General features: G+C 58.1%; 1 protein-coding gene across 1 annotated transcript in view; it reads right to left on the reverse strand.

Moving 5' to 3' along the window:
• TBCD (tubulin folding cofactor D) overlaps nucleotides 1-24,611 on the reverse strand; it is a 123,595-nt gene that overhangs the window by 38,871 nt on the left and 60,113 nt on the right. The window contains 3 exon segments of the mRNA XM_032499083.1: nucleotides 3,321-3,350; nucleotides 6,649-6,706; nucleotides 15,212-15,368. Of these exon segments, the coding sequence (XP_032354974.1) occupies nucleotides 3,321-3,350; nucleotides 6,649-6,706; nucleotides 15,212-15,368 (245 nt within the window).

A 24,611-nucleotide genomic window follows, 5' to 3' on the forward strand; every position in this document is an offset into this window, starting at 1 on the left:
CACCCAAGCCTGCGCCCCGGCCAGCGCTCAGACGCCTCCAGACTCCCCAGGCCCTACTCGATCCGGCCACTGGACATGGGAGCGCCACGTCTCCACCCAGGTGGCTCGTTGGTGTGGGGAGGGTGAATGGACAGAGGTGCCTTCTGTTCCAGCAAATCCCCCCAAAGGTTTCTCTGGGAAGCAGAGACGCCCAAGACCCCAACGGGCTGGAGGAAGCCTGGATGGAGAGGTCAGCCCCCAGCCCCGCACCCCCCCCACCAAATTCCCCCTCAACACTCCCGTCACTTAAGTTGGCCAAAGACAGGCCAGTGCTTGCACCCAGGAGCCCGGAGGACACCCAAGCCCAGGCCACGGACCAGCGCCTGCTGGTGACCCTTACTTGCTCTCAGGCCTCCCCACAGCCACCACCCACAGCACCTGCCCTCCCCCCAGGCTCAAACCCTGGCCTGCGGCCCTGACATCCCCACATTCCTCTTCTTGGTGGGCAGCAGCTACTGCCCTGACAGCGCAGCCTGTGTCCCAGGGGTCAGCCTCCGCCCAGTGAACGGTCCCCACCCCCGGGATCAGCCTCCCCCCGGTGAACAGTCCTCCCCAGGGGTCAGCCTCCCCCCGGTGAACAGTCCCCCCCAGGGGGTCAGCCTCCCCCCGGTGAACAGTCCCCCCCAGGGGGTCAGCCTCCCCCCAGTGAACAGTCCCCCCCAGGGGGTCAGCCTCCCCCCAGTGAACAGTCCTCCCCAGGGGTCAGCCTCCCCCCGGTGAACAGTTCCCCCAGGGGTCAGCCTCCCCCCGGTGAACAGTCCCCCCCAGGGGGTCAGCCTCCCCCCGGTGAACAGTCCTCCCCAGGGGGTCAGCCTCCCCCCGGTGAACAGTCCCCCCCAGGGGGTCAGCCTCCCCCCGGTGAACAGTCCCCCCCAGGGGGTCAGCCTCCCCCGGTGAACAGTTCCCCCCAGGGGTCAGCCTCCCCCCGGTGAACAGTTCCCCCCAGGGGGTCAGCCTCCCCCCGGTGAACAGTCCCCCCAGGGGTCAGCCTCCCCCCCGGTGAACAGTCCCCCCCAGGGGGTCAGCCTCCCCCCGGTGAACAGTTCCCCCCAGGGGTCAGCCTCCCCCCCGGTGAACAGTCCCCCCCAGGGGGTCAGCCTCCCCCCGGTGAACAGTCCCCCCAGGGGGTCAGCCTCCCCCCGGTGAACAGTTCCCCCCAGGGGTCAGCCTCCCCCCCGGTGAACAGTTCCCCCCAGGGGTCAGCCTCCCCCCGGTGAACAGTCCCCCCAGGGGGTCAGCCTCCCCCCGGTGAACAGTCCCCCCAGGGGGTCAGCCTCCCCCCGGTGAACAGTTCCCCCCAGGGGTCAGCCTCCCCCCGGTGAACAGTTCCCCCCAGGGGTCAGCCTCCCCCCCGGTGAACAGTCCCCCAGGGTCAGCCTCCCCCGTGAACATCCCCCCAGGGGGTCAGCCTCCCCCCGGTGAACAGTCCCCCCCCAGGGGGTCAGCCTCCCCCCGGTGAACAGTCCCCCCCAGGGGTCAGCCTCCCCCCCGGTGAACAGTCCCCCCCAGGGGGTCAGCCTCCCCCCAGTGAACAGTTCCCCCCAGGGGTCAGCCTCCCCCCGGTGAACAGTCCCCCCCAGGGGGTCAGCCTCCCCCCGGTGAACAGTCCCCCCCAGGGGGTCAGCCTCCCCCCGGTGAACAGTTCCCCCCCAGGGGTCAGCCTCCCCCCCGGTGAACAGTCCCCCCAGGGGGTCAGCCTCCCCCCGGTGAACAGTTCCTCCCCAGGGGGTCAGCCTCCCCCCGGTGAACAGTCCCCCCCAGGGGGTCAGCCTCCCCCCCGGTGAACAGTTCCCCCCAGGGGGTCAGCCTCCCCCCCGGTGAACAGTCCCCCCCAGGGGGTCAGCCTCCCCCTGGTAAACAGTCACCCTCCAGGGCTCAGGTAGACGAGGACTAAGTGACACCCGAGGACCCGAGGGGTCAGCAGCCTCCCAAAAACGGAGGAAGGTCATGACTCTCCGGGCATCTTGCAGGGACAGGCACACCCACAGAACGAGGCAGCACCCCAACAATCTCAGTGTGGCACAAGTTCAAGTTCAAGATGGGGCAGCTGGTTCCCTCTCCTCCCGTGACACCCATGGAATCCCATCTTCGTTTGGACCAATCTTGGCACCAGTTTGGCCACAACGCTCTTTCCACACTGAACACCTTGCCCTGCGCACCACAGCTCATAGCACAGACCTCCAGCTGAGCCGCCCTCCGGCCACCCCTCTGCAACCCAGCTGGGTCCTCACTCAGGACCCCTCCCCACGGTCACCCTCCACAGGCCTGCCTGGCCTGAAGCCCGCAGACTCCTTGCCCTGCTCCCCTCAGTTGCTGGGGAACTCCAATCAATACCAGGGCTACATGGACGGAGGTGCCCTTGCCCACGCCCGGCACCCACATTTCCGGGAGCTCATCCCACGGTGAACCAAACGTCAGCCCCGCGGAAGCCACGGCAGAAGCGCCAGCCCCTCTTCCTGGCTGCTGGCAGCCCAAGAAGGACGAGGAAACCCAGAGACACAGGCCCTGGTTCAGGACAGCAAGGCCAGCCCTGCTGTGAGGACCCCAACAGACACGGGGCCCCTGGGGGACAGTCCCCGCTCACACACTCGCTCCCGGATGCCAGGCAGAGAGTCTGAGCGTCCTGTGCTCCTCTGAGGGCTCCTTTGCCCGCCCGCCCTCCCGCCCAACTCCTTGCGGCTCCGCAGCCTGACTCCTGTCCCCGAGGCCGGTCCCTGCTTGTCCCAAGCCATCGCTGGCTCCCATGCCGTGACACTCCCCTCCAGCCCAGACCCCTCCCCGGCACCCTTCTGATCAGACCTCAGCTCTGCCTCCACAAACCTGACCTGCCACTGGCCTACTAGCTACATGCAGGCCACAGGCCCCGCGTAGTCGTCACACAGCGTGGTGACTGGGGACGACCGGCGGGGAGAGGCTCAGGGCCAGGCGACAGCGGCAGGCGGAAGCTGGCTCTGAGCACATGGGGGCGGGCGGGGGTCACGTCCTGCCTGAGCCAGGCTCCTCCGCCACCCCCTCCAGGCCGTCGGCAACGCAGACGGCACTGGCTTCTGACGCACGTGAAATTTACTCACACGTCCGAGTTTCCTGTCGAACAACCACTGAGCGTCTGAACCTGTGTCACGCTCAACAGAGTGGCACTATGAGTGGCTCTGTGATCGGAAGTCACCGTGGGGACCACTAGCTCATTCTCGGTAGGTTGTTACCCACGTTGGTAGCCTTAGCACTTCCACCTCCGCGGGCACAGGGAGTTTTAGGAAGAAGACTTAAACAAGCGGGCGTACCTGTCTCCCCACGTTCTCCTGGAAGGCGGCCTGCAGGAGAGAACACAGACAGGGTGGGGGTTAGGTGTGCGCGTGCCGGACGTCACAGGTGGACGCACAGCAAGGCCAGGGTGGGACAAGTTACCACGGCCATGCCTTCTAAAGAAAGGTCTTCACAGCTGACCAACCTGAGCCTCCAGGGTGGCTCCTCTTTCTGCTTTCATGTCCCAGTGGCCTTTAAAACCACACCCTATGAACTCAGGTTTATAAATCAGACGATCCTGAAAAACGGCCTTTAGCTGCAAACAACAAGCTTCACACTAACGCCTCATTCAAGGCCCTGGATTAAAAACAGGAATAGCGCCAGTCTGCTCGGTTAACTAAAAGCCCAAGACCCATTTTCCTGCGGGTCTGTGACAACAGCTTGCAGGACGATGACGCATGAACACCAGGTCTCCTCCACGTGCCACCTTGCCCAGGACGCTCCACGTGCCACTCACAGGCCGCAGCACGGCTTTCAGAAGGTCAAAGCACGAACTGAGAGTGAGGTGCCCTCGGGTGGACTTCTTGCCTCTGACACAGCCCCACCTGAGCAGCCAGAGCCAGCACAGCGAGCCGCCAGCTACCTAGTGAGTGGGGCGAGCGGCACACAGGACACGACCTTGTCACCAAGAGTGTCTCCGGGCCAGGTCAGAGTGTGGAGGTCAGCGCTGCGGCTGCTCCAGGGAGCACGGGGTGGGGGGATGACTGTGCCTGCAGGCGCAGCCCCATCGCCTAGGGTGGGAGCCAGGCCCAAGAGGACGGGCAGGAACTTCCCGGGAGCAAGGTCATAACCCCCAGGACGTTCATGTCAGCACGGTTCACCACTCACCCGTGGGAGCCGGGAGGAGCACGTGCAGGTGCTCACGGGGCATCAAGAAACTGGAGCATGAAGACCCCACGTGACATTTAACGGTGCACCCGACATGCCTGGCCGGTTCCAGGGACAACCGGACACCCAGCCCTGCCATGTGCTGTTCTGCAACTTCCGCAGTAAACTCAGAAACGAGACCAGCGAAAGGCAAAGGAGAAGACACAGTGTCAGCTTACACAGCACGCAACACCTGAACGTATTTACTGTTCTGGTGACGGCGTGAAGGCGGAAGGCAGCACAAAGCACAAGCCCTGGAAGACGACCCGACGCCACGGCAAGAAGGCCCGGAGGACGTGGGGGCCGAGACGGAGGGACAGACACACGTCAGGGGCGCAGGGCAGAACAGGGCGAAGGCTTCAGGATCGAGGGCCGCACAAAGAACCCTGGGCCCGACACAAACAGGGCCCACAAGACCAAGTCTGCCCACTGCCTCCTCGGAGCTCACAGTCCTGCCCCAGGAAAGGCCCCGCAAGAGGCGAGCAGGCAGCCCGCAGGCCCCCGGCCGGAAAGCACGGTGTCCGACCACTCGCCGCGTAGAGAAAGGACGGCGCCCGCGTGAGCCAGGGCGGGGGCGGCACCAGGGACACTGCGCCCCACACCCCCCCGAGAGCAGGAAGCAGCCTCCCACGTGAAGGTCCCCTCCCGGTTCCTCCTGCCAGTGAGGGAGACACACCTGCGCACTTCTCCCTCAGCCGCTTCCATAAGCCTTCAGAAACAACTGCTTCTTTCTCTAAAAGTTGCACGTGAACAGCCTGCTCTGGTCGCCGCGGGGGTCCCACTCTTAAGAGACCTCTGGGTGTACAAGTTAAATTGACTGCGTTTTTTCTCCTGCTAACCTGTCTCGTGTCAATTTAATTGTTAGACCCGCTGAAAGAACTCAAGAAGGAAGGGGTGAGATGTCCCCTCTCCGACAACCACACACATTTCACCGAAGAGGACACAGTGGTGCACATCACACGAGAAGACGCTCCGGTCACCAGCCATCAGAGACACCCCCTCACACCTCGTCAGAGCAACTGAAGCAGAAACAGATTGTAAGTTACACCACCGTCAGGTAGGGTTAGGGTTAGTCGGTTGGCTGAGTGTCTGAAAACCAATTAACACGATACACAGCATCAGCAGAATAAAGGACAGAAACCACACGACCGTCTCCAAATCTCACACCCACTCAAGACAAAAAAAAAAACTCCCAACAAACCAGCAAAACTTCCTAAGCCCGCCAGGCAGTATTCACAAAAAGCCTAGAGAGACTGACTGCTGTCCCCCGACACAGAGAGCAGGCCCAGGAGCTGCAGGGCAGCTCAGCCAGAGAGACACGAAGGCTCCGGGAGTGGAAGGTAAGTGAGCTCTTCCTCAGGCCCGATGACGGGAGCCTGTGAGCAGATCAGACACGCACACACACGCTCGGGGACCAGGACACGAGGGTCCACATGAGAGGGCCGGGATCTGGGGGTCCATGTTCCACAGGCGGTGCTGGGGCCCCGGGAAGCGTGTCGAGCAGGAGTACCCAACCGGCCTGAGGATGGCGGGGCCAAGACGCAGTGGTGACCACGATGCTGCCGTCCAGGTCGGGCTCCCCTCACGGAGGAGGGAGACAAGGGCCCACAGTCTCGGCCCCTTGTGCTGGGATCCCCTGCAGCTGACCTCACTAACCGCTCACACAGGCCAGCTGTCAGCCACGGCCCCCCAGCCCTCCCAGCCTGTGCTGTCCGCCCTTCCCTCTGGGCAGCAAGGCCCTGGGGCCCACCCAACATGACACTGATGCCCCACGTCCCACCTCAGCGGTCTGAGCGCACCTGTGTGTCCTGACATCACGTCTGCCACCGAATCCATGACCTCTGACCTAGCCAGGCACACAATCCACAGCACCTCTTCACGGCCAGACTTCTGAGCTGCACCCACCCACTGACACCTCAGAACCTCCTTTTGCCACTCATTTTTTACAAGACACACAGAAGAGTACACAAATCGTAAATGCAGTTCGACAAGTGATCAGAAAGCAATTAATTTTTCAGTTTCCTCTAACAGAGACCCACTCCCGTCTCACTCACTCACACAACTTCTACCCGGACGCCCAGGGCCTGAGAGGTCAGCCGCCTCCCCCACCTTCCACCACCAAACCCTAAAAGCGTGCGTCCGCTCCTCTCTGGGCACCTGGAAACCTGCTTTCAGCCTTCACGTCTGTGGGCAAGGCGAGGCCTGTCTGTCAAGCTGGGGCTGCCCCTCCTGCTGTGTGGGTGGGCCAGCTGTCCTCACAGCCCATGTGGGGCCTTCAATCTGACCGCTCTGGACTCCTCTGCATCCTCGCTGGGAGGGGGAACTCAACCTGACCTGCCCTTCACAGGCTGCAGACCACACCCCTCCCTGGGGCCCACCCCCCCCTCCCCTGGGGAGCCACTCACACCCTCAAGGAAAGGAACAAACACAAAAACTTACAGAGGCTGCTCTCCTGCAGTTCACGTTTCGGTCAAACACGGTGGCAAGGACCAGAGCGCTGTGAGAAAGAGAGAAGGCGATTAATTCGTGGAAATCCACACAGGCCCTGGATGTGGAACCCACGGCCCCTTCCACGCGCTGGACACGCAGGGCGAGCCGTGAGCAGTTCGGCGCGGGGGACCATGGGAGGCACACCACAGGGCCAGCCAGGTCCTCAGGTCTTGCAGGACAGGACCATCTCAGGCGCTCTGGGGGCTCGGACGGAAGCAGCGCCCAGTAGACAAGGGCGGCCACATCAGGGAAGGACATCCAACACGAAGGGAGAAGCATGCGGGCGGCCAGTGGAGCCCAGGAGACCAGCAGGAGCGCCCACCCCACACCTGCCCAGAGGCGGCTGGCCAGGCAGAGAAAGCAGCTGAGGCCCCCGCCGCCCCACCAAGGCCAAACCACAACCACGCCCAGGAAGAAGGGGTCCCCAGCCACACTGCTCACCAGCCTCGTCGACCCCCTCCTGGGCCATCCCCCTCTGTTGCTGGCGATAAACCAGAGAGGCCCAGGCGACAACAGAACAGCGGAGACGCAGCGCTGGGCCCGAGTGTGCCCTGCCCTTCTGCATCTATCAGCCCACAGAGGAAACGTTCGCCAAGGGGCACCTCAGACACACAGGGGTCACCTGGAAGGGATGCTGCGCTCCCGCCTCTGCAGCCTGAGCCCTTCCTCCCAGCAGACCCCAGACCCCGGGACACTCCACTGTCACATCCACACCCTCCAGCTCCCCCAGCCGTATCCTGTCTGTCGGGCAGACTGATGCCCCCTCCAAAGTCGTCCAGGCGCTAAGCCCCCGAACCAGTGACCGCATTGCACAACCTTGCAAAAGAAGTTAAGAGGCAGACGCAGCTAAGGTCATGAGATCACCCTGGTCAAGTGCTGCGGGCACAAATGCCCTGGGAAGTGGGGGCAGGGGGCGCGAGAGACCCAGAGCAGCAGCTCGAGGAGGACTCAGCGGAAGCTGCCAGCTGTGGAGCTGCAGGAAGGGCCACTGGCCAAGGAACGTGGCGGCGCCTCCAGACACTGGAAAAGGGAGAAATGGGACTCTCCCCTGGGGCCCCTGGAAGAAGCCAGGCCAGGACACCCTGGTTCCAGCCCAGCAAGACCCAGGTGAGATGCGTCCCCTCCGCCCCCGCCCAAATGCTGAGATGCTCCCGGACGGTGAGAACCAGCGAGCCACTGATCTGCGTGGACACGTGGACCAGCCCACATGCAGCGTGCCAGGTGAAGGCAGCCAGCATGTGGCGCCTGCTCCCAGATGCCGTAGAGACGGCGATGCTCTGGGATCAAAAGCAGCCTGGTGGTGGCCAGGGCTTGGGGGTGGCTGACCACAAAGGGTGAAAGGAGGATTCTGGGGGTTCGGTACTGAAGGTGTGGACCCCAGGTCTACGAAACCGTCAAATCCACACAACCATCCACAACAAGGCTGAATTTCCCCGTAGGCAAATTAAAGAGACTACCAGGAAGTGGGCCCCAGGATGGCAGAGGGAACGCGCTTGCGTGACAGACACCACAGGTGGCGGCCGGGGATGGGAACTCTCCTCCGGGGGCTGCTGTGCTGCTCATGGGGAGGGTTAGCAGCTCTGAACACCCCCCACAGGCACTAGGCTGCAGCGCAGGTGTCCACATGGATGGGAGGAGGGCCTCCACACGGGCATGAGTGCGTCCACACGGCCAGAAGGGTGTCCACATGGGCAGGAGCGTGTCCATACGGCCAGGAGGGCGTCAACACGGACGCGCGGGTGCAGTGGATACGGAGTGTGAATGGAATCCAGGTCTTGGATCCTAACTACTTTTCTCCGCTGAGAGGAACACAGCCTCCTGGAAGTGGCTGCCTCCAGGGCCAGGGCAGAGGGGAAAGGAAGATAAACCGGGCGTGTGGTGCTGGAACTGAAACAGCATTAAAAAGACACGGGAGCCAACCTGAAACAGCCCGACAGCCAAAGGCAGAGCGACCGGAGCAAAAAAATAACCATCGATGACACCCAGTAGCAAGAGGAACATCCCCGAGTCTGCACTGATGGAAGGGAACGGCTAAACGGACACTTCTCCCCGTGGGAGAAGCTCGGAGGGGCTGCGGCCTCGCGCGGGGCCCGACAGGCGCTGCGCGGGAAAACTGGATGGCTGCACGGTGTCAGGGCACCCCGAACACTTATTATCTGTTAAAGAAAACATGTCCAGACCTCGACCTGGCGATCAAGGCCAACGTGGCCCGCGGTCACCTGGGACGCGCCCCAGTGCAACCCCGAGCGCGCAGGGCCGAGCAGCTGCCGTGGTCCGACCCCTGCCCCTCGCAGTCTCGTCTGAGAGGCCAACAGTCGGGGAGCTGGTGAAGGGTTTTAAGGGAACTTCTCCACCATTTTGGAAATTCTTTGAGTCTAAAGGTGAATCAAACGTAAAGGATTTTTTGAAAACCAACTAAATATCTGAAGATTTTTTAAAGATCCAGTGTTAGTGTCTGGGACCCTCTTCTGTCACGGCTCCTTTTACGAGCTGGAGCTGAAAGTAATATCGGCAAAACTGTATTTACAGAAAATTACTCCCTGACCCTCTCTCAGGTCTTTATCAAACTACAAACTATGGCCAAAGAGATTTCAGAAAGTGCTCCACACTAAAGGAAATACGCGACTGTCGCAGGATGATTTAAAGATTAATCGGTTCCATTTCAACACCACAACGGCTTTCGTTAACAAAATCTCAGAAATCATTAAGCCGAGCAGGACGCCTACCACTGTGATCTTTCCAGAACTAGAAATTGTGTAACTACTGCTCTTAGCAAAAACACACTTGGTGTTTCTTCTAAGTACATTCTCACAGCTGGTGGAGCTGTAAGCGTGACGCTTACACATCGATCAGAGCCTATTTTTCCATCCGTAAGATCATACGTATTCGAGGAAAAGACACGAACCAAGAATTTCCGCTTCCCTTTAAATCTGATGTAAGAAAAGGGTAGACACGTATCTTCACTGACTCTGGGTCCAGCCAATACTACCAAAATTTCACAGTTCACACTGAATTCTTGAAATTTCCAGTTAATCTGTTTGGTCTAAATTACAGTTTTTAAATTATGGAACAATGATTAATGAGGAGAGACTGGAACAAATATAGAGAAGAAATTTAAATCACCTACCATCCTAGAGGCTGGCCACAACCCCTTCAGGGTCACTGCGAACTTAGGCATCGGTTTAAACAACTCTTCAGCCCGATCTTGAGCCCCGGCCCCCAGGCCCCTCGGCCACGGACACTGTGGCCCTGCCCCGGGCTAGCAGAGCTGAGTCGCGGCCCTGCTCTTCCCAGCGTGGCCAAGGCCACGAAGCCAAGCCCACGTCCACGCGCAGCACAGGTCAGAACGAATGGAGACGGCGTGGCTTCAAGTCCACACGTTGACGCCATGACTGAGCCAGAACATTAGCGAACGCCTGTGTTGTGGGGCCCTCCCCAGCTTTGCCATGTGATTGTCACTGCCCTCCCAGTCCTCCCCGAAAACCACAGGAGGCCCCACAGGGCAGGGGCTCCATCCACCGCCTTCTTTTCCACACGTCCTGGCGTCTGTGCCGCCCCCAACAGGCACCGTGAGTTACCAGAGGGACCCACAAACATTCAGCACCCACAGTGAGGCCCGTCACAGGATAACGCAAGCCATGCCATGTGCGCCCGCAGGCACCTCTCTGTTCAGCCTCGGGGGTCTGCAGGACCTGCCCCCGTGGTGAGGTTAGGCTCAGCCCATACCCCTCAGTTCTTGTGGCCACTGGCCACCCAGCAAGGGCCGCCAGAGATGGCATCGTGGGAGCCCCAGAGTGACACTGAGCATACATCACCGCGATGGAGCGCCCAACCTGCCTCTGGGCATGTGGACACACCCCGGCTCGCAGGGACCTTGGGGTGAGGCCACCTGACTTGGACACGCACAGGAAAGGGACTGATCACAGGGCACCACCCATGGGCCCTGCACCTTAGTCAGGCTGCTCTTGTAGTCATGAGTGAACGGCTTGAAATATTTACTGCTTTATGCGTATTTTACCAAACTTCACAGGACACAGTAGGACAAAGATAACAAAACCACTTAAAAAGCACAGCTCTCAATCAAATAGAGACTCAAGTTAATGCAACAAATCCACTGTGTATACACCTATGAATGTGACAGGTTTTTAATAATGTTTTTATTTGGATTCAGTAAAAAAAAAAAAAAAAGTTATTTTAATCTCACTTTCAGAACAAAACTGGCTTATCTAGAAATACCAGTATGTTTCAGATAAAAGCAAGCATGACAATACTGGTTAACTATAAACATGAGTGTCCCCCGTGTGCTGGGAAGCTTTCCTCCGCGGGACGGGGCTGAGCCTGAGTCACATGCTTTCATTTCGCTACAGACCAGCGGCGACCATGCCAGCCACACCACAGCTCTCGGGGCTGGAGCTCTCAGGTGTCTGCCTGTCTGCTTTCGCTGCAGGAACTCAGGCGATACTGCACCAGGATTTCCCAACACAGAGAGATGGTCTGTGTCAAACAGAAAGGGACTTTCTTTCCTGTCCGAGTCAGGGAGCTGCGTGCCTGGACCTGCTCCGAGCTGCAGGCACCTGGCTTTCAGCAGGTTCAACAAAGAGCAGATCTCACCCCGAAGTCTGTATTTGTCAGTTTGTGTAATATTTTATAGCAACAGAAAACAAGATTCACTGTTTTTATCTTCAGCGACAGTAATCCTGTCTTTTCAAAGTCAACAACTTTGTAAAATATCAGACTAATAATTTATTACCCAGCCACGTTGCTTGAAAGTTGCAGATCACATTGTTTCTGGAGTAAGAACCACCTGTGGCTGAATTTCCTCCCCTAAGTCATGAGCATCAAGGCCACACCAGCTGGCACGATGCTGAGACACTCTGAAGTCACAGCAGAGCTGAGAGGGAAGCCGGTGGGACACTGACCAGGTGGGCAGGCGGGGGGGCCTTCTGGTCAGGAACCGCCACTTAACTCTCCTTGGAAAACAGAAAGGTCATCTTCCCTCTCAAGTGTGCCATCAAGAAACACCGAGTGGGAACAAGACATAGCTCTGAGCAATGCCTGCCACTTCCTGATTTTTCAGGACAACCTTGCCCTCAAGGAAGCGATCTGGGAGCCAATCCCCAGGCGCTGCCCACGCGGCCCTGCTGGTTGGGCTCGCTCCGCGAGGCCCAGGCGGGCACAGCCCCCGGCGAGGGAGGGGCCCCGCAGGGCTGATGTCAACAGGAGCTCGCTTACAGCAGAGTTTCAGGTGAGGAAATCACTAGAAGGCAACACCACACACACACTGGCAACAGGGCGTTTTTTTTCCCTCTTCTTCTTGCAAATTAGCTCCTGATTACCAGGTGAGAGGCATTTTCTAGACAACACACAACCACTCTTGACTGCTTCACCTCTGTGTCTCATTGTTCCTAATTACACCTGGCCTCTCAGGAAGCCCCTTCCACAAAGTAACTGTCCCATCACCTCGCGCAGAACTCTTGGGAAAAACAGGCTTTCAAGGTCAACTGACACTAACCTAAACCACGATTAAATTTACCCCAAACTTCCTTTCTGGTATTTACGAAACAGGGAGGTGCACACACCCACACGGTGAGGTGAGAGGACATCCTCCAGGTCCCTCCGGGAAAGGCGGGCAGCCGGCCGGTCCTGCCTCCTCACCATCACTACCGCCCTCCTGCTCCCCGTGGACGCTTCTGTCCACTTACAGAATTACAGGTGACCTCAACTGTCTACTTCTGCAGGATCAACTGAGGAGTTTGTGAAAGTATAAAGATACCAAGATTTTATCATGTGCCAGAATTAATGGGCTTAAAAGCTGACAATTAAAATGTGGTCACTTATTATAAAGCACGGAAGGCAGACCTCGCAGGCCACACCCCAACCGATACTCCGGGCAAGGCTGGCTCACCTGGCACTGTGACTCACCCTCACCCACCCACCCACCGCCTGCAGCCCAGACGGCCAGGGAGGCTGGAGCACAGCCTCCCTCAGAACCTGCCAAACGGGACGGAGAAGCTGCCGGGCACAGCTCCAAAGGGCACCGGCTGATCCGGTCCTGGGGCAGGCAGCAGGGGCAAGGGAAAGGAGGGCCTTCCTGAGCAGAAACTCCACAAGGCACAAACTCCAGGCTTCATTAGCAGAAATCAGGAAAGCTGAGCAGGAACCTGGGCTCCCCCACCAGATGGGGGTTCCAGCGTGTGTGAACTCACTGGCGCTCACCAGGGCATGCCCAGGAAGTCCAGGGAGCCAACCTCCCCTGAGATCAAAGGACCCAAGTGAACCAAACGAGCTGCTGCGGACGGACAGGTGCGGGTCACCAGCACCCGCAGCTGCTCTGTCCCTCCACTCAGCACCGTTTCTTCAGTGAGTCCCGTCCCCCACCCCGCCCACCACCTCCCGGTTCACTGGGGCCGCACAGTCACTGGTCTCGTCCAAGCCCTCTCCCATGGGAGCCAGCTCTCTCAGTGTGGGGCCCTTCCTCCCCTGAAGACGTGCCAGAGCCCCGGCCATCTCCATGAAAAGCGTGGGAGTCTGGGGAAGGCCCCTCGCAGGCAGCGGCCCACGTGGACCTTCCCACCACACCTCCAGGGGCCACGCTTCACATTTATCTGCGATTTTCCTCCCGGATTGACACCTCCCTTTGCAAAGTCACTGGTGGGATCCGCGTTGCCCTGTTCCTGCCTGCAGCTGGAAGAGCGGCCCCCCGAGCCCAGAACCTGCACGAGAACTCGCTCTCCAGGCCGTGCACCAGCAGGGACGCCCACACCATTGCTTCTCCCCAGGCTGGCGACACGGTCTTGTGACAGAGGCTCACACCCACAGGGACGAGACGCTGCTGCCCAAGCAGAGGCGGCGTGGGGTGGCCGCCTGCCCCCCTGCCCAGCTCCAGAGGTCTCTGCCGACCCCCCAGCCTTCGGCCCTGCCCCTCCGGCTGGGCTGGACGAGGAGAGCTGTGGAGAAAGGAAAGGCGCAGACCCCTGCGACCTCAGAGCTCTCGGCCACAAGCACCAAACTGAAAGGGCGTCCATCAGGATCGCTTCTGCTCCCAGGTGGGAACGACCATCAGGAGCCCCATCTCCCCAAACCGCCCACGGCCCGGGAGAGGCAGCGCCGCAGGCGCAGAGCTGGGCCTGGCCCGGCACCGCCAGCCACAAGGCTCTGGACAGCGTCCTCGGAGCCCTGGCCCCTCACAGCACTGATGGGGGAGCAGAACCAAGAGCACCAACCTGGAGACTTTTACCAGGGGGCGGGGGGGGGGGGGGCACAGCTCGCGGGGAGAGCGCGTGCTAGGCTCACACGCCTCCTGGGCTCAGTCCCCAGTACCTCCATTTAAAATAAACCTTAAAAATTCTCTGAAAAGTTTCCAGGTCAAAAAAATTCAGGCAATGATTTAGAATTTCCCATATATGAAGACATACATGAGAAAGGAATATGAGTAAAGCATCGAAAAAAAGAAACACCAATTAAGAAAAACACCGAGACTCAGCTAACTAAACGCGCGACAGGATGTCGACACACGTGTCCTGTCGTAAAGGAAAGAAGGAAAAACGTAAAGTGAGAAACAAAGGCCCCTCATCCTGAGACCGTGAGCAGCGGGAACAGCGCTTGCTGCCGCCTCCCAGCTGCAGGAGTAACTTCCCAAAGTCGAGGAGCGGAACCTGCGGGCAGCGGGCAGCCAGCGGCTTCCCCGGCGCCATGCGGAGCCAAACCACATCGCATGGGCAGAGCATGGGTGGGCAGGGGGCGCACCGAGCGCAGGGCCCTGGGCAACCCCACAGCCCACTGCCCTCCCGCTCCACCCTCCCTCCCAAGGGTGGACAAGGCCAGGAGGAGGCAGGTGCTTTTACAACTTCCGCAGAAGCACTTTATCTCCTTGAGCAGGGATCAGAGTCCTCGGGCTGCTCTGCGGGCTTCACCTTGATTCGAGATTGGGAGATACCAGCTGGCCACGAGGCCCGAGGCCCCTCTTCTGACCCCAGAGACGCCCTCCACAGGCTGCTCACGCTCCGGGCCGCATGCAGTGGGGGAACCAGCACGCCCAGCCGAGGCGGCAAGGGCTTCCACGACAGGGTTGCCGTGCGGCAGGTTAAGACCTGGGGGTCTCCCGTTCTTTTTAGGGCGTCTCCCTTGTGGGAGGCAGCTCCCAGGACCTGAGCACAATGCTGAAAGCCACTCCCCGGTAGAAGTCGCCGGGTGAGTGCCACGCACCATGACTGGCCCGGAGGCTGCAGCGTGCTCAGCAAACCCCGCCTCCGGCTACTGAATCTACAAGCAAAGAGGAGACCCGACCTCCCATTAAGTCACTGGAAGTCCCTCAGCCCAGGAGGCAGAGCAGAGCGAACACCAACTGAACCCTCACGCTCCTGGGGGCCCAGGGCAGGGCGCTCAGCCGGCCACGCTGCTCCCTCCAGGGAAGCAAAGGATGTATCTTTCCGATCTCAGGAGGCAGGAGATTGTAATCCCACGATGCTGTCACTAGTCCACAGAGATCAGAGAACCGTGTATCAGACTTTACCTGGAAATCGCGGCCACAAAGGGCTTCAGCTCCTGAGGCTCGTAGGCACGTGCGAAGGCCCAGCACACATAGCAGGCGGCGTCCCTGACGTTGGCGCCCACGCTGCAGGCGCCCCGCTTCTCCTCGTAGGTCAGCGCCTTCAGGATCACGGGGACAACTGGACACAGGAGACAGAGACTATGAGTGGGGCCTGGAGGCAGCACACGTGGCTTCAGAGAAGCTGCAGCTGCTGGAACATGACCGCTCGGCCCTCTGCCCAGGCAGAGGCAGACGGGAGGCACGCGTGGTGCCCCACCTCCCCTAGTCACTTAAAACTCACGACCTCGTCAGAAAGGACATCTGGAAGGAACCCAGGAGTCCATCAGCTCAACTCAGGTGAAAATGCTTTTTCAAAGTTGCCCCCACATTACAGGAGTTGGTGACGGTTCCTACAGAACAGCACGGATGTGCCTGCCGGGCCCACCAAAGGGACGCAGATGCCACGCAGCCAGGAAAGGGGCCGGCGTGGCATAGGGGCAGGAGGAGGGGCTCCCTCACCTGGGTCACCTGCAGACTCAGAGGACACCAGCCCCCAGAGTCTCCCGTCAAGGGGACCACAAACAGTATATGGGCTTCTAACTCCAAAAAAGCAGATACCCAACTCGGGGGAGAGGAGACCCTGCTACACAGGTGTCAGCTCTGCTCAGAGTGTGCCTGTGACCTGTGACCTCGCTGGGCTGCAGGGCTGAGAATCAGGGTGATAAAGTGAAGCCAGCTAACTTTAGGAATAACCCAGATATGTTTAACTATCTACAACAGTTGTAATATTTAAGGTAATTTGACATACATGTGGATCGTCCCTCTGGTTCCATTTTAAATGTCTGAGTTTTTCATATTACATATGTAATTTCTGATACAAAGACAGGAGAATTTTAAAACACATGGCATAAGAGTACTTAATGTTTAAAGGAGCTGAACCTGTACTGTATTTAACTATTAAATTTATTAGATCCATGTATTTCAAGCACTGGGGAAGGGTTTGCTCATTAGAGGCATGTAAATCACTTAAAAAGAAAATAAAATGTGCAACATTCATGTACAGGGTTCAGAGAGTATAAGGGAAGTTTAATTAATTTTATAAATAAACAAAACAATTTTTAAAAGCCTCTTAAAATGATAATAGGGAAATGTAACAGGAAAGACCTTCAGAAAAGTTTTACCGTGCAATTCAAAGGGAGAGTATTCATGTTTTCTTAAGTCACACTCAATGAAATTTTCTGCAAAAACATGTTGGAAGTTCAATTTACTGTCCCAAAACAGACAGCAACACTGACACACAGCTCCCACTGGTGTTTAGAGAAGCAGTAAAGGTGAACACGAGTCTCTGGTCCCAGAGGGGTGGAGGGACCACACGTCCCAGTGCCCAGCGCCACGGCCCCAGAACAGCAGGGCTCCCGCGGAGCGACATCCACGGCAGACACATGGTCCACGTGGCTCAGGAGGCCGGCCGGGGGGAGCGCACGCATCCACCCACACGTTTGGCCACAGCCTCCTCGTCCCAACAACGCACACCCCAGACCACACAGCGCGGACGCAGTGTCAGATGCCCAGGCAGAACTGGACACAGTGGCACCCAACTGATGAAGGTCAACACGCAAGACGGTGGAGATCAGCCACTAAGCAAAGAGCAAAAGAAGCAGCGGAAAGCTGGCGTGCAATCCGGGGCCACAGAGAGCCCCAGCTCTTCCTGCAGCCCCTCCCTCTGGCCTAAGGCCCCAGCACTCCCAGCACACGAGGCCCGTGCTCCACACGCCCTCTCCTCTGTTTAACAGTGCTGCCTGCTGCGACTGCAGTCTGAGAAGAGACACTTGGGTGTGGACGTAAGAAAAACGAAGCACCCGTTACCTGCACACGCAACTATCATCATAGAAACGGCCAAAGAAATGTACCTGGAAGGAGTCTCGGGCAAAAATCAAAAGAAACGACTGCCGGAGTGGGGCGTCGCATGCAAGTTCCCCTCTGCCTTTGCATCTGAGGGTTTCTGATTCCGTACAAACAGCAACAAAGAGTAAATTTGACTCCGTACCATTTCTTTTATGCACATACAGTGATTACCGTCTACAACGTTTTTAAATGTCCACGTAAATTTACTTAAAATTACACAAAACAAATGGTCTCCAAAATAAAAATCCCAAAGACACATCGTGTTACCAATTATATGCATTTCAACCAGGACCGAACTCAAGAACACATTTCCTCCCGATCAGCAGCACCAGAAAGGCACCTGCAGCCAAAGCTCCGAGGAGCACCCCCACCCACAACGGACATGGAGGTCACCCACACCCGGAGCTGGCCTTGTTCCTCCTCTGCACCTGCCGAGGGCCCCAAGCACCCAGCCCACTCTCCTGCCAAGTGCTCCCGTCCTCCACCCCACAGCAGCAGGACACCCCACACTCGATGTGCCAAGACCCCTCAAGGTCCACAGCGTTGGAAACTCAGCCCATCTCCCTCACCCTCCCCGTCAGCCGGAGGCCCGTGCCATCGTCTGGGGCAAGTTCAGGGCACGGTGATCATCCCAGGGCCACTCCTCCTTGTTTCCGTATATCCAGTCAAGGCCTGGCCCACCCACAGCAGCCAGGCCCCTGCAAAGGACGCATCACCCCGGCTCCCCAGCCCCCCAGTCACTGTAGGACCACCGCTGCTCCCAGCCTCCAGTCTGCCCAGTGACTCACCTCAGCACAGCAGAGCACAAGCTGGCTTCCAGGTCTCCCTCTCAAGAGTGCCCCAAGACCCCACACCAGTCCCCCACTGGCCACAACCTGGGACGCACCGCCCCCCCATCTGCAAAGCCCCCATGCCCTCTCTACCTGGCACCGCCCCGGGAGCACCAGACCTTCCTGAGCAAAAGCGCTGACGGCTCACCAGGTCTCCACGGCACCCCAGGAACTAAGCTCAGCTTTCTGCGAGGATGTCTCTGTCACTCTGTGTTTCACCTCCTAAAACCAAAGCTCACAATTAAGACACAGAACATGCAGAAATGCCCAACCAGACAAGAGGACACTACCCTAGCTGTTTCAGATAAAGTAGTTAAATCTGATTAATGATTTTTTTAATTGTCTCAACTTGAACTAAACTAAATCTGTAATGCTTAAAACTGGTCTTCGTCTGTTTTCGCTGGAGTTACTCCTACTCTTCTGGTGTCATTCACGTTCACTCTATGCTGATGGGGAAGCCCGCGCGTGGCCCAGCAAACGCCACAGCTAATAGGCCGTGACACCCGTAGGGGAGGAGCTTCATGTAAATGCGGTGTCACTGCCGTGACAGCTTCTCTAAACCGTCACTTTAGCGGCTGCCCAGACAGCTCTGGCTGAGACCATTCAGCAATTCTACAGCCTGAGGGGCCTGGATGCTAACTGCTGAGTCCCAGTTCATCGGGCCATTGGACAAAATCAATTTCAAAACAGACAACTATGAATGACAACAGCCAGTCCTGTCCACATCCTTCAGGTGGACGTTGCACCCTACTACCACAAGGGGAGAGGCTCAGGGCCCCCTGGGAGAAGCCCACCTGCACTCCACCTGCCCACCTCCAGGTCCTGAGCCATAGGGGGCTGCTCCTGCCCCACCCCCCGAGCCTGACCCTGGGTCACAGTGAGGTGGTTTCTAAGGCATCACTCCTGCTGGCTCGTGAGGCCGACCCGTCATGAGGAAAAGGGCAGGCGCTGTGACCTGGACCCTGCAGCGGACGCTTGCCTCAGCAGCGCACAGACCCCTAGGGGCTGACCAGCATCCACTGCAGGGAACCCAGCAGACAGGGAGGCACAAGCACAGCCCCGCCTGGCCCACTTCTCCACTTCTCCATCCCAAGGAGGGCAGGCAGCTTCACTCGTGGGCGGTCAGCACAGCTCCACGCTGCACTTGGACTAAACCCTCCTTGAGGGGGACGGACTGGGGGTACTTGGGCTGTGAAGGTCTGTGCGGCAAGGTGACCCCCAACAGACCCTGACCTTCGTCCCCGGCACCCCGCAAACACCCACACACTAGGGAGCTACCTGGCCTCCCACAGCGTGAAGGTGCTGGCCTTCTCTGTGTCCTCCCGCAGAACCAGGTCAGAGAAGGACAGACCCAAGCCCACCAGGGCCGCCTCCCTGCCAGCCCCCGCCCACCCACGTGGCATGCAGTCGCAGCTGCCCAGCAGCGCCCCACCCAGCCCTTGGCACAGGCAGTCTACAAAGTCTTTCTCCCGAAAGCTCCGGTGAGCCCTCCATCACTCCTGCCTCAGACAGCAGCAGCTGACGCTCAAGGGCAGGTGAAGAAGTAACAAGCAGAGACCTTGCTGCTGGACCGGATCCAACAGAGCCAGCCATGCGGCCACGGGCAGTGATGATGGTACCCTCGCCTCACAGGTCCCTGAGAAGGAGTTTGATTTGCAGAAAGCAAAACAGCTCAAAAGGAGAGAAAGCGAGATGACAGGTTTCTTTAACGCAAAAATGGGAAAATGGGCCTCTCAGCTCCAACGCATTCCAAGGTGGAAGTAAGAGATCTGACCTGGGGATAAAGGGATGGGGTCGGGCCTGCTTCTGCGGCTGCTGGACAGGGCCCATGGCTGCCCCCTGACCTCTCGGGCCTTCTCCAGTCTCTTCTGTGCAAAAGGGTGCTCTGGGCTTCCTGCCCCGACATCCAGAGAACAGAAGACAAGAGAGAGACCAGCCTGAGTCCATGCAGGGCAAAGCAATCACAGAGCTTAGGAGCAAGAAGGTGGCATATGAAAGAGAAATAGTCTTTGCGCTGAACTTTCCTAAGAAGTCATTATCAGAAAAAAAAAACTCAAAAACTAACAACTCTTTCCAGATTAAACAGGTTTAAAATAAGGAAACTCTTCAATAGCTTTGAACAAAAACCTCTCTCAAGGTTCCAATTACACACTGCAAATGCATGTCAAATATATAAGATCCCCCAGAGGGCTTCCTTTTGGCAACCCAGAGTCCAGCAATGTAATTTAAATACCCTTCTCTCTGGACAGCTTGTCATTTGTCTAACGCCAATCGCCTAAGGACAAAGCAGCCTCCGGGGGAGAGAAACGACTTAACCCTCAGAAAGCCAAGTCCCCACTACAGGGCTTGCAGGGCACACGCCCAGAGGACAAGGGGAACCCAGGTGTTCCATGCAGCATCCACAAAAACATCATCATACAGCCAGCACAGAAATCATGTCTTATAATAAGTAATGAATTACACTAATTAAAAAAAAAACTCATCACGTAAGAAGTATCACTGCATTGGGCCAAGTCTCCCAGAAGGCACTGGGCCAGCATCTCTCAGGACACACTAGGAAGACATCTCCCAGGTTGCACTAGGATATCTCCCAGGATGCACTGGGAAGACATCTCACAGGATGCCAGACTACGATGACTTCTCCCAGGATGCTACACTAGGATGACTTCTCCCTGGATGCCAGACTAGGATGACTTCTCCCAGGATGCCAGACTAGGATGACTTCTCCCAGGATGCCACACTAGGATGACTTCTCCCAGGATGCTACACTAGGATGACTTCTCCCAGGATGCCAGACTAGGATGACTTCTCCCAGGATGCTAGACTAGGATGACATCTCCCAGGATGCCAGACTAGGATGACTTCTCCCAGGATGCTAGACTAGGATGACTTCTCCCAGGATGCTAGACTAGGAAGACATCTCCCAGGATGCACTGGGATGACATCTCCCAGGATGCTAGACTAGGATGACTTCTCCCAGGATGCTAGACTAGGAAGACATCTCCCAGGATGCTAGACTAGGATGACTTCTCCCAGGATGCCAAACTAGGATGACTTCTCCCAGGATGCCACACTAGGATGACTTCTCCCAGGATGCTACACTAGGATGACTTCTCCCAGGATGCCAGACTAGGATGACTTCTCCCAGGATGCCAGACTAGGATGACTTCTCCCAGGATGCACTAGGATGACTTCTCCCAGGATGCTAGACTAGGATGACTTCTCCCAGGATGCTAGACTAGGAAGACATCTCCCAGGATGCACTGGGATGACATCTCCCAGGATGCTAGACTAGGATGACTTCTCCCAGGATGCTAGACTAGGAAGACATCTCCCAGGATGCTAGACTAGGATGACTTCTCCCAGGATGCTAGACTAGGAAGACATCTCCCAGGATGCTAGACTAGGATGACTTCTCCCAGGATGCCAGACTAGGATGACTTCTCCCAGGATGCCAGACTAGGATGACTTCTCCCAGGATGCCAGACTAGGATGACTTCTCCCAGGATGCCAGACTAGGATGACTTCTCCCAGGATGCCAGACTAGGATGACTTCTCCCAGGATGCTAGACTAGGATGACATCTCCCAGGATGCCAGACTAGGATGACTTCTCCCAGGATGCCAGACTAGGAAGACATCTCCCAGGATGCACTGGGATGACATCTCCCAGGATGCTAGACTAGGATGACTTCTCCCAGGATGCTAGACTAGGAAGACATCTCCCAGGATGCTAGACTAGGATGACTTCTCCCAGGATGCTAGACTAGGATGACTTCTCCCAGGATGCTAGACTAGGATGACTTCTCCCAGGATGCACTAGGATGACTTCTCCCAGGATGCTAGACTAGGATGACATCTCCCAGGATGCCAGACTAGGATGACTTCTCCCAGGATGCCAGACTAGGATGACTTCTCCCAGGATGCCAGACTAGGATGACTTCTCCCAGGATGCCAGACTAGGATGACTTCTCCCAGGATGCACTAGGATGACTTCTCCCAGGATGCTAGACTAGGATGACTTCTCCCAGGATGCTAGACTAGGAAGACATCTCCCAGGATGCTAGACTAGGATGACTTCTCCCAGGATGCTAGACTAGGATGACTTCTCCCAGGATGCACTAGGATGACTTCTCCCAGGATGCTAGACTAGGATGACTTCTCCCAGGATGCTAGACTAGGAAGACATCTCCCAGGATGCTAGACTAGGATGACTTCTCCCAGGATGCACTAGGATGACTTCTCCCAGGATGCCAGACTAGGATGACTTCTCCCAGGATGCACTTGGCTGAGTCTCCCAGGAAGCCTATGGACCACAAAGAGCACTGAGTCACCTCGTCACCTGACGGCCCTGCCTGGGGAGCCACACTCAGGCCTTGAGCCCGCCTGCCTGAGTCTGAGTCCAGGAAAGCACTAGTTCCCTGGGAGTGGGTGTGGCCACCACCACAGAACTTTTATTTCAGCCACCAGTACAAATAGCCATCATACCTACCTAAAGAATGCAGTCCAACTTGCTGAGAAAAAAAAACCAATGTTGAATTTGCTGGGGGAGAGGAAATGACGGACAGAAAATCTGGTTCCACAGTCACTTGGTTCTCAGTTCCCACAGGACGTCTGAAAAACTGTCTCAAAGGCCCTTGGCCGACCTGCAGGCAGCAGTGCCAGCCTTCACCCAGCACAGTGGGGAATTTCGGCCATGCGTGCTGGCCTTCCTTGGAGGGTGAGGGACCCCAGCCCCATGGACGTGGGGAGAGCCTGGCCAGGGCTCGTCCCCACCGCAAGTAGGGGAGAGATATCTCAGTAGCATCCTGTGTTGCTGGTGGTGGGTACCCGACCTGCACACCACCTGGCTCCCCTCTCCCCTAGACGCCGCAAGCACACCCACCCCAACACAGTGGGAGCGCCCACGAAGCCCACTCCCTTTCCACGGGAAAGTTATGTGGCCGAGCTGGTCCAGGAGCCCCCCAAGCATCCTCTCTGTGAACAAGACCCCCCAGCACCACCCCTAGTGCTGCAACTGAGAGCCGAGGCAGGAACGGATGCTCCCTCAGCGGAAGCCCTCAGACCATAAGGGCTCCCAGCAAGTGCAGGGCACACAGGCCAGCCTAGGCGGGTCCAACCGTTATTGTGGGGCACACTAGCCACAGACGGAGGCTCTCCTCACAAGAAACAATGCGATGGCCATTTCAAGACAGGGGCTCGTAGAGTCCTACCTGGGGCAGGGCCTTCTGAAACGCTTCGCGTGATCACAAGTGAGACCGAGGCAAACAGCAAGGCGCACCCCTCCCCCGGCTGTGGAGGGCAGCTCCCACCACACCACTTGCACAGAGGAGGTGATGAGCAAAGGGCACACAGCAGCCCAAGACACTGAAGGGCGTTTCAAGACAAGTAACGAGCGGCAAGTGTGACACGACGGAGAAGGACGTGCTGGCCAGCACACATGGCGAGCTCACTACATCACCAACGGTGAACACTGCAACTTGGAGAGGAGACCGCAGGTGAAGGACGCCAAAGAGACACGAGTGCTGAGAGCGATTACTGAAGGTCACGTGGACAGAGACCAAGTGCCAGCAGAGGAGCGGGAGGTGGGGGCACAGCGGGGAAACCGGGGCGCAGAGGGACTGCCCAGGTCAGCCCAGGTCCCCGGGCACAGTGTCCTCCACCGGCTCCCACGCACCTCTGCGATGTCCTCCCTGACCTCCCCCACCATTCCCTTGCTGGCCCTCTGGGGCTCGGACGGACTGACACCCTGGAGCCTCCTCGACCTTGCCCATCTGCACGCCCACCGCCCCAAAGGGCCCAGAGGTCCCCAGATCGCACGGCACGGCAGGGCAGGGCGCGGCCACCCACCCCCCCGGGCTCCCGCACAGGCAGGCAGACATCACAGAGGCTCTTCTCCTGACAAACGCCAAGCAACCCCACCTCGATCCTCCTGTTCACAAGGCGCTGATCGGAGCAGACGGCACCGCAGGGCAGGCTGGGAAGACAGGCCTCGCCCACCAGCCCCACGGCTCTCTGCACCTTTGGGTCATGCTGGGAAAACACCACCTTTAAGAGCACAGCTTTCAGAAGACCCGGAGCCCACGCCCCTCCCTCCCTAAAGGCCACGTGTCATTTTCTCAGTTCAGCATCGCAGGCTGGTTCTTAGGCAGCGGGCCTCGGCCCTGGCTGCCATAAGAACGACCTCTGGTGCTCAGGACCCTCCCCAGAGTTGCTGAGCGGGAGGACAGGTCACAGCCACTCTGAGAAGCCTGGGTCACGGGCAGCCCTCCCACCTCCATCAGACTAGAGGGACCTTCTGTGGAGGGCTGCCACTAGGTAGACCAGTAAGAGCGAGAAAGGAACTACGAAACCTGCTCTCAGACTACTAAAGGCAAAACGCACCAGAGTCAGTAAAGAGCCTCTCTCTCTACGATGACAGACCACTCACAGTATCTTCCAAAGGCCCATTCGACAGGTGACAGGGTGTTTCACTGCTCAGTTCACGTCTACATGTCCACATGCAAATGAAAACACACACGTCTGAGTCACAAGCATCACTCTGGCTCCAGTCTGTGTGCAACAATCACCATGCAGCCGGCAGGGCTGTGCCGAGCCCCCTCCCCGGTGACCAGCAGTCCCCCACACGTGCCACGTTGGCTGATCCTCC

Source organism: Camelus ferus, chromosome 16 (genome assembly GCF_009834535.1).
Source record: "Camelus ferus isolate YT-003-E chromosome 16, BCGSAC_Cfer_1.0, whole genome shotgun sequence".
Classification (NCBI taxonomy): Eukaryota; Metazoa; Chordata; class Mammalia; order Artiodactyla; family Camelidae; genus Camelus; species Camelus ferus.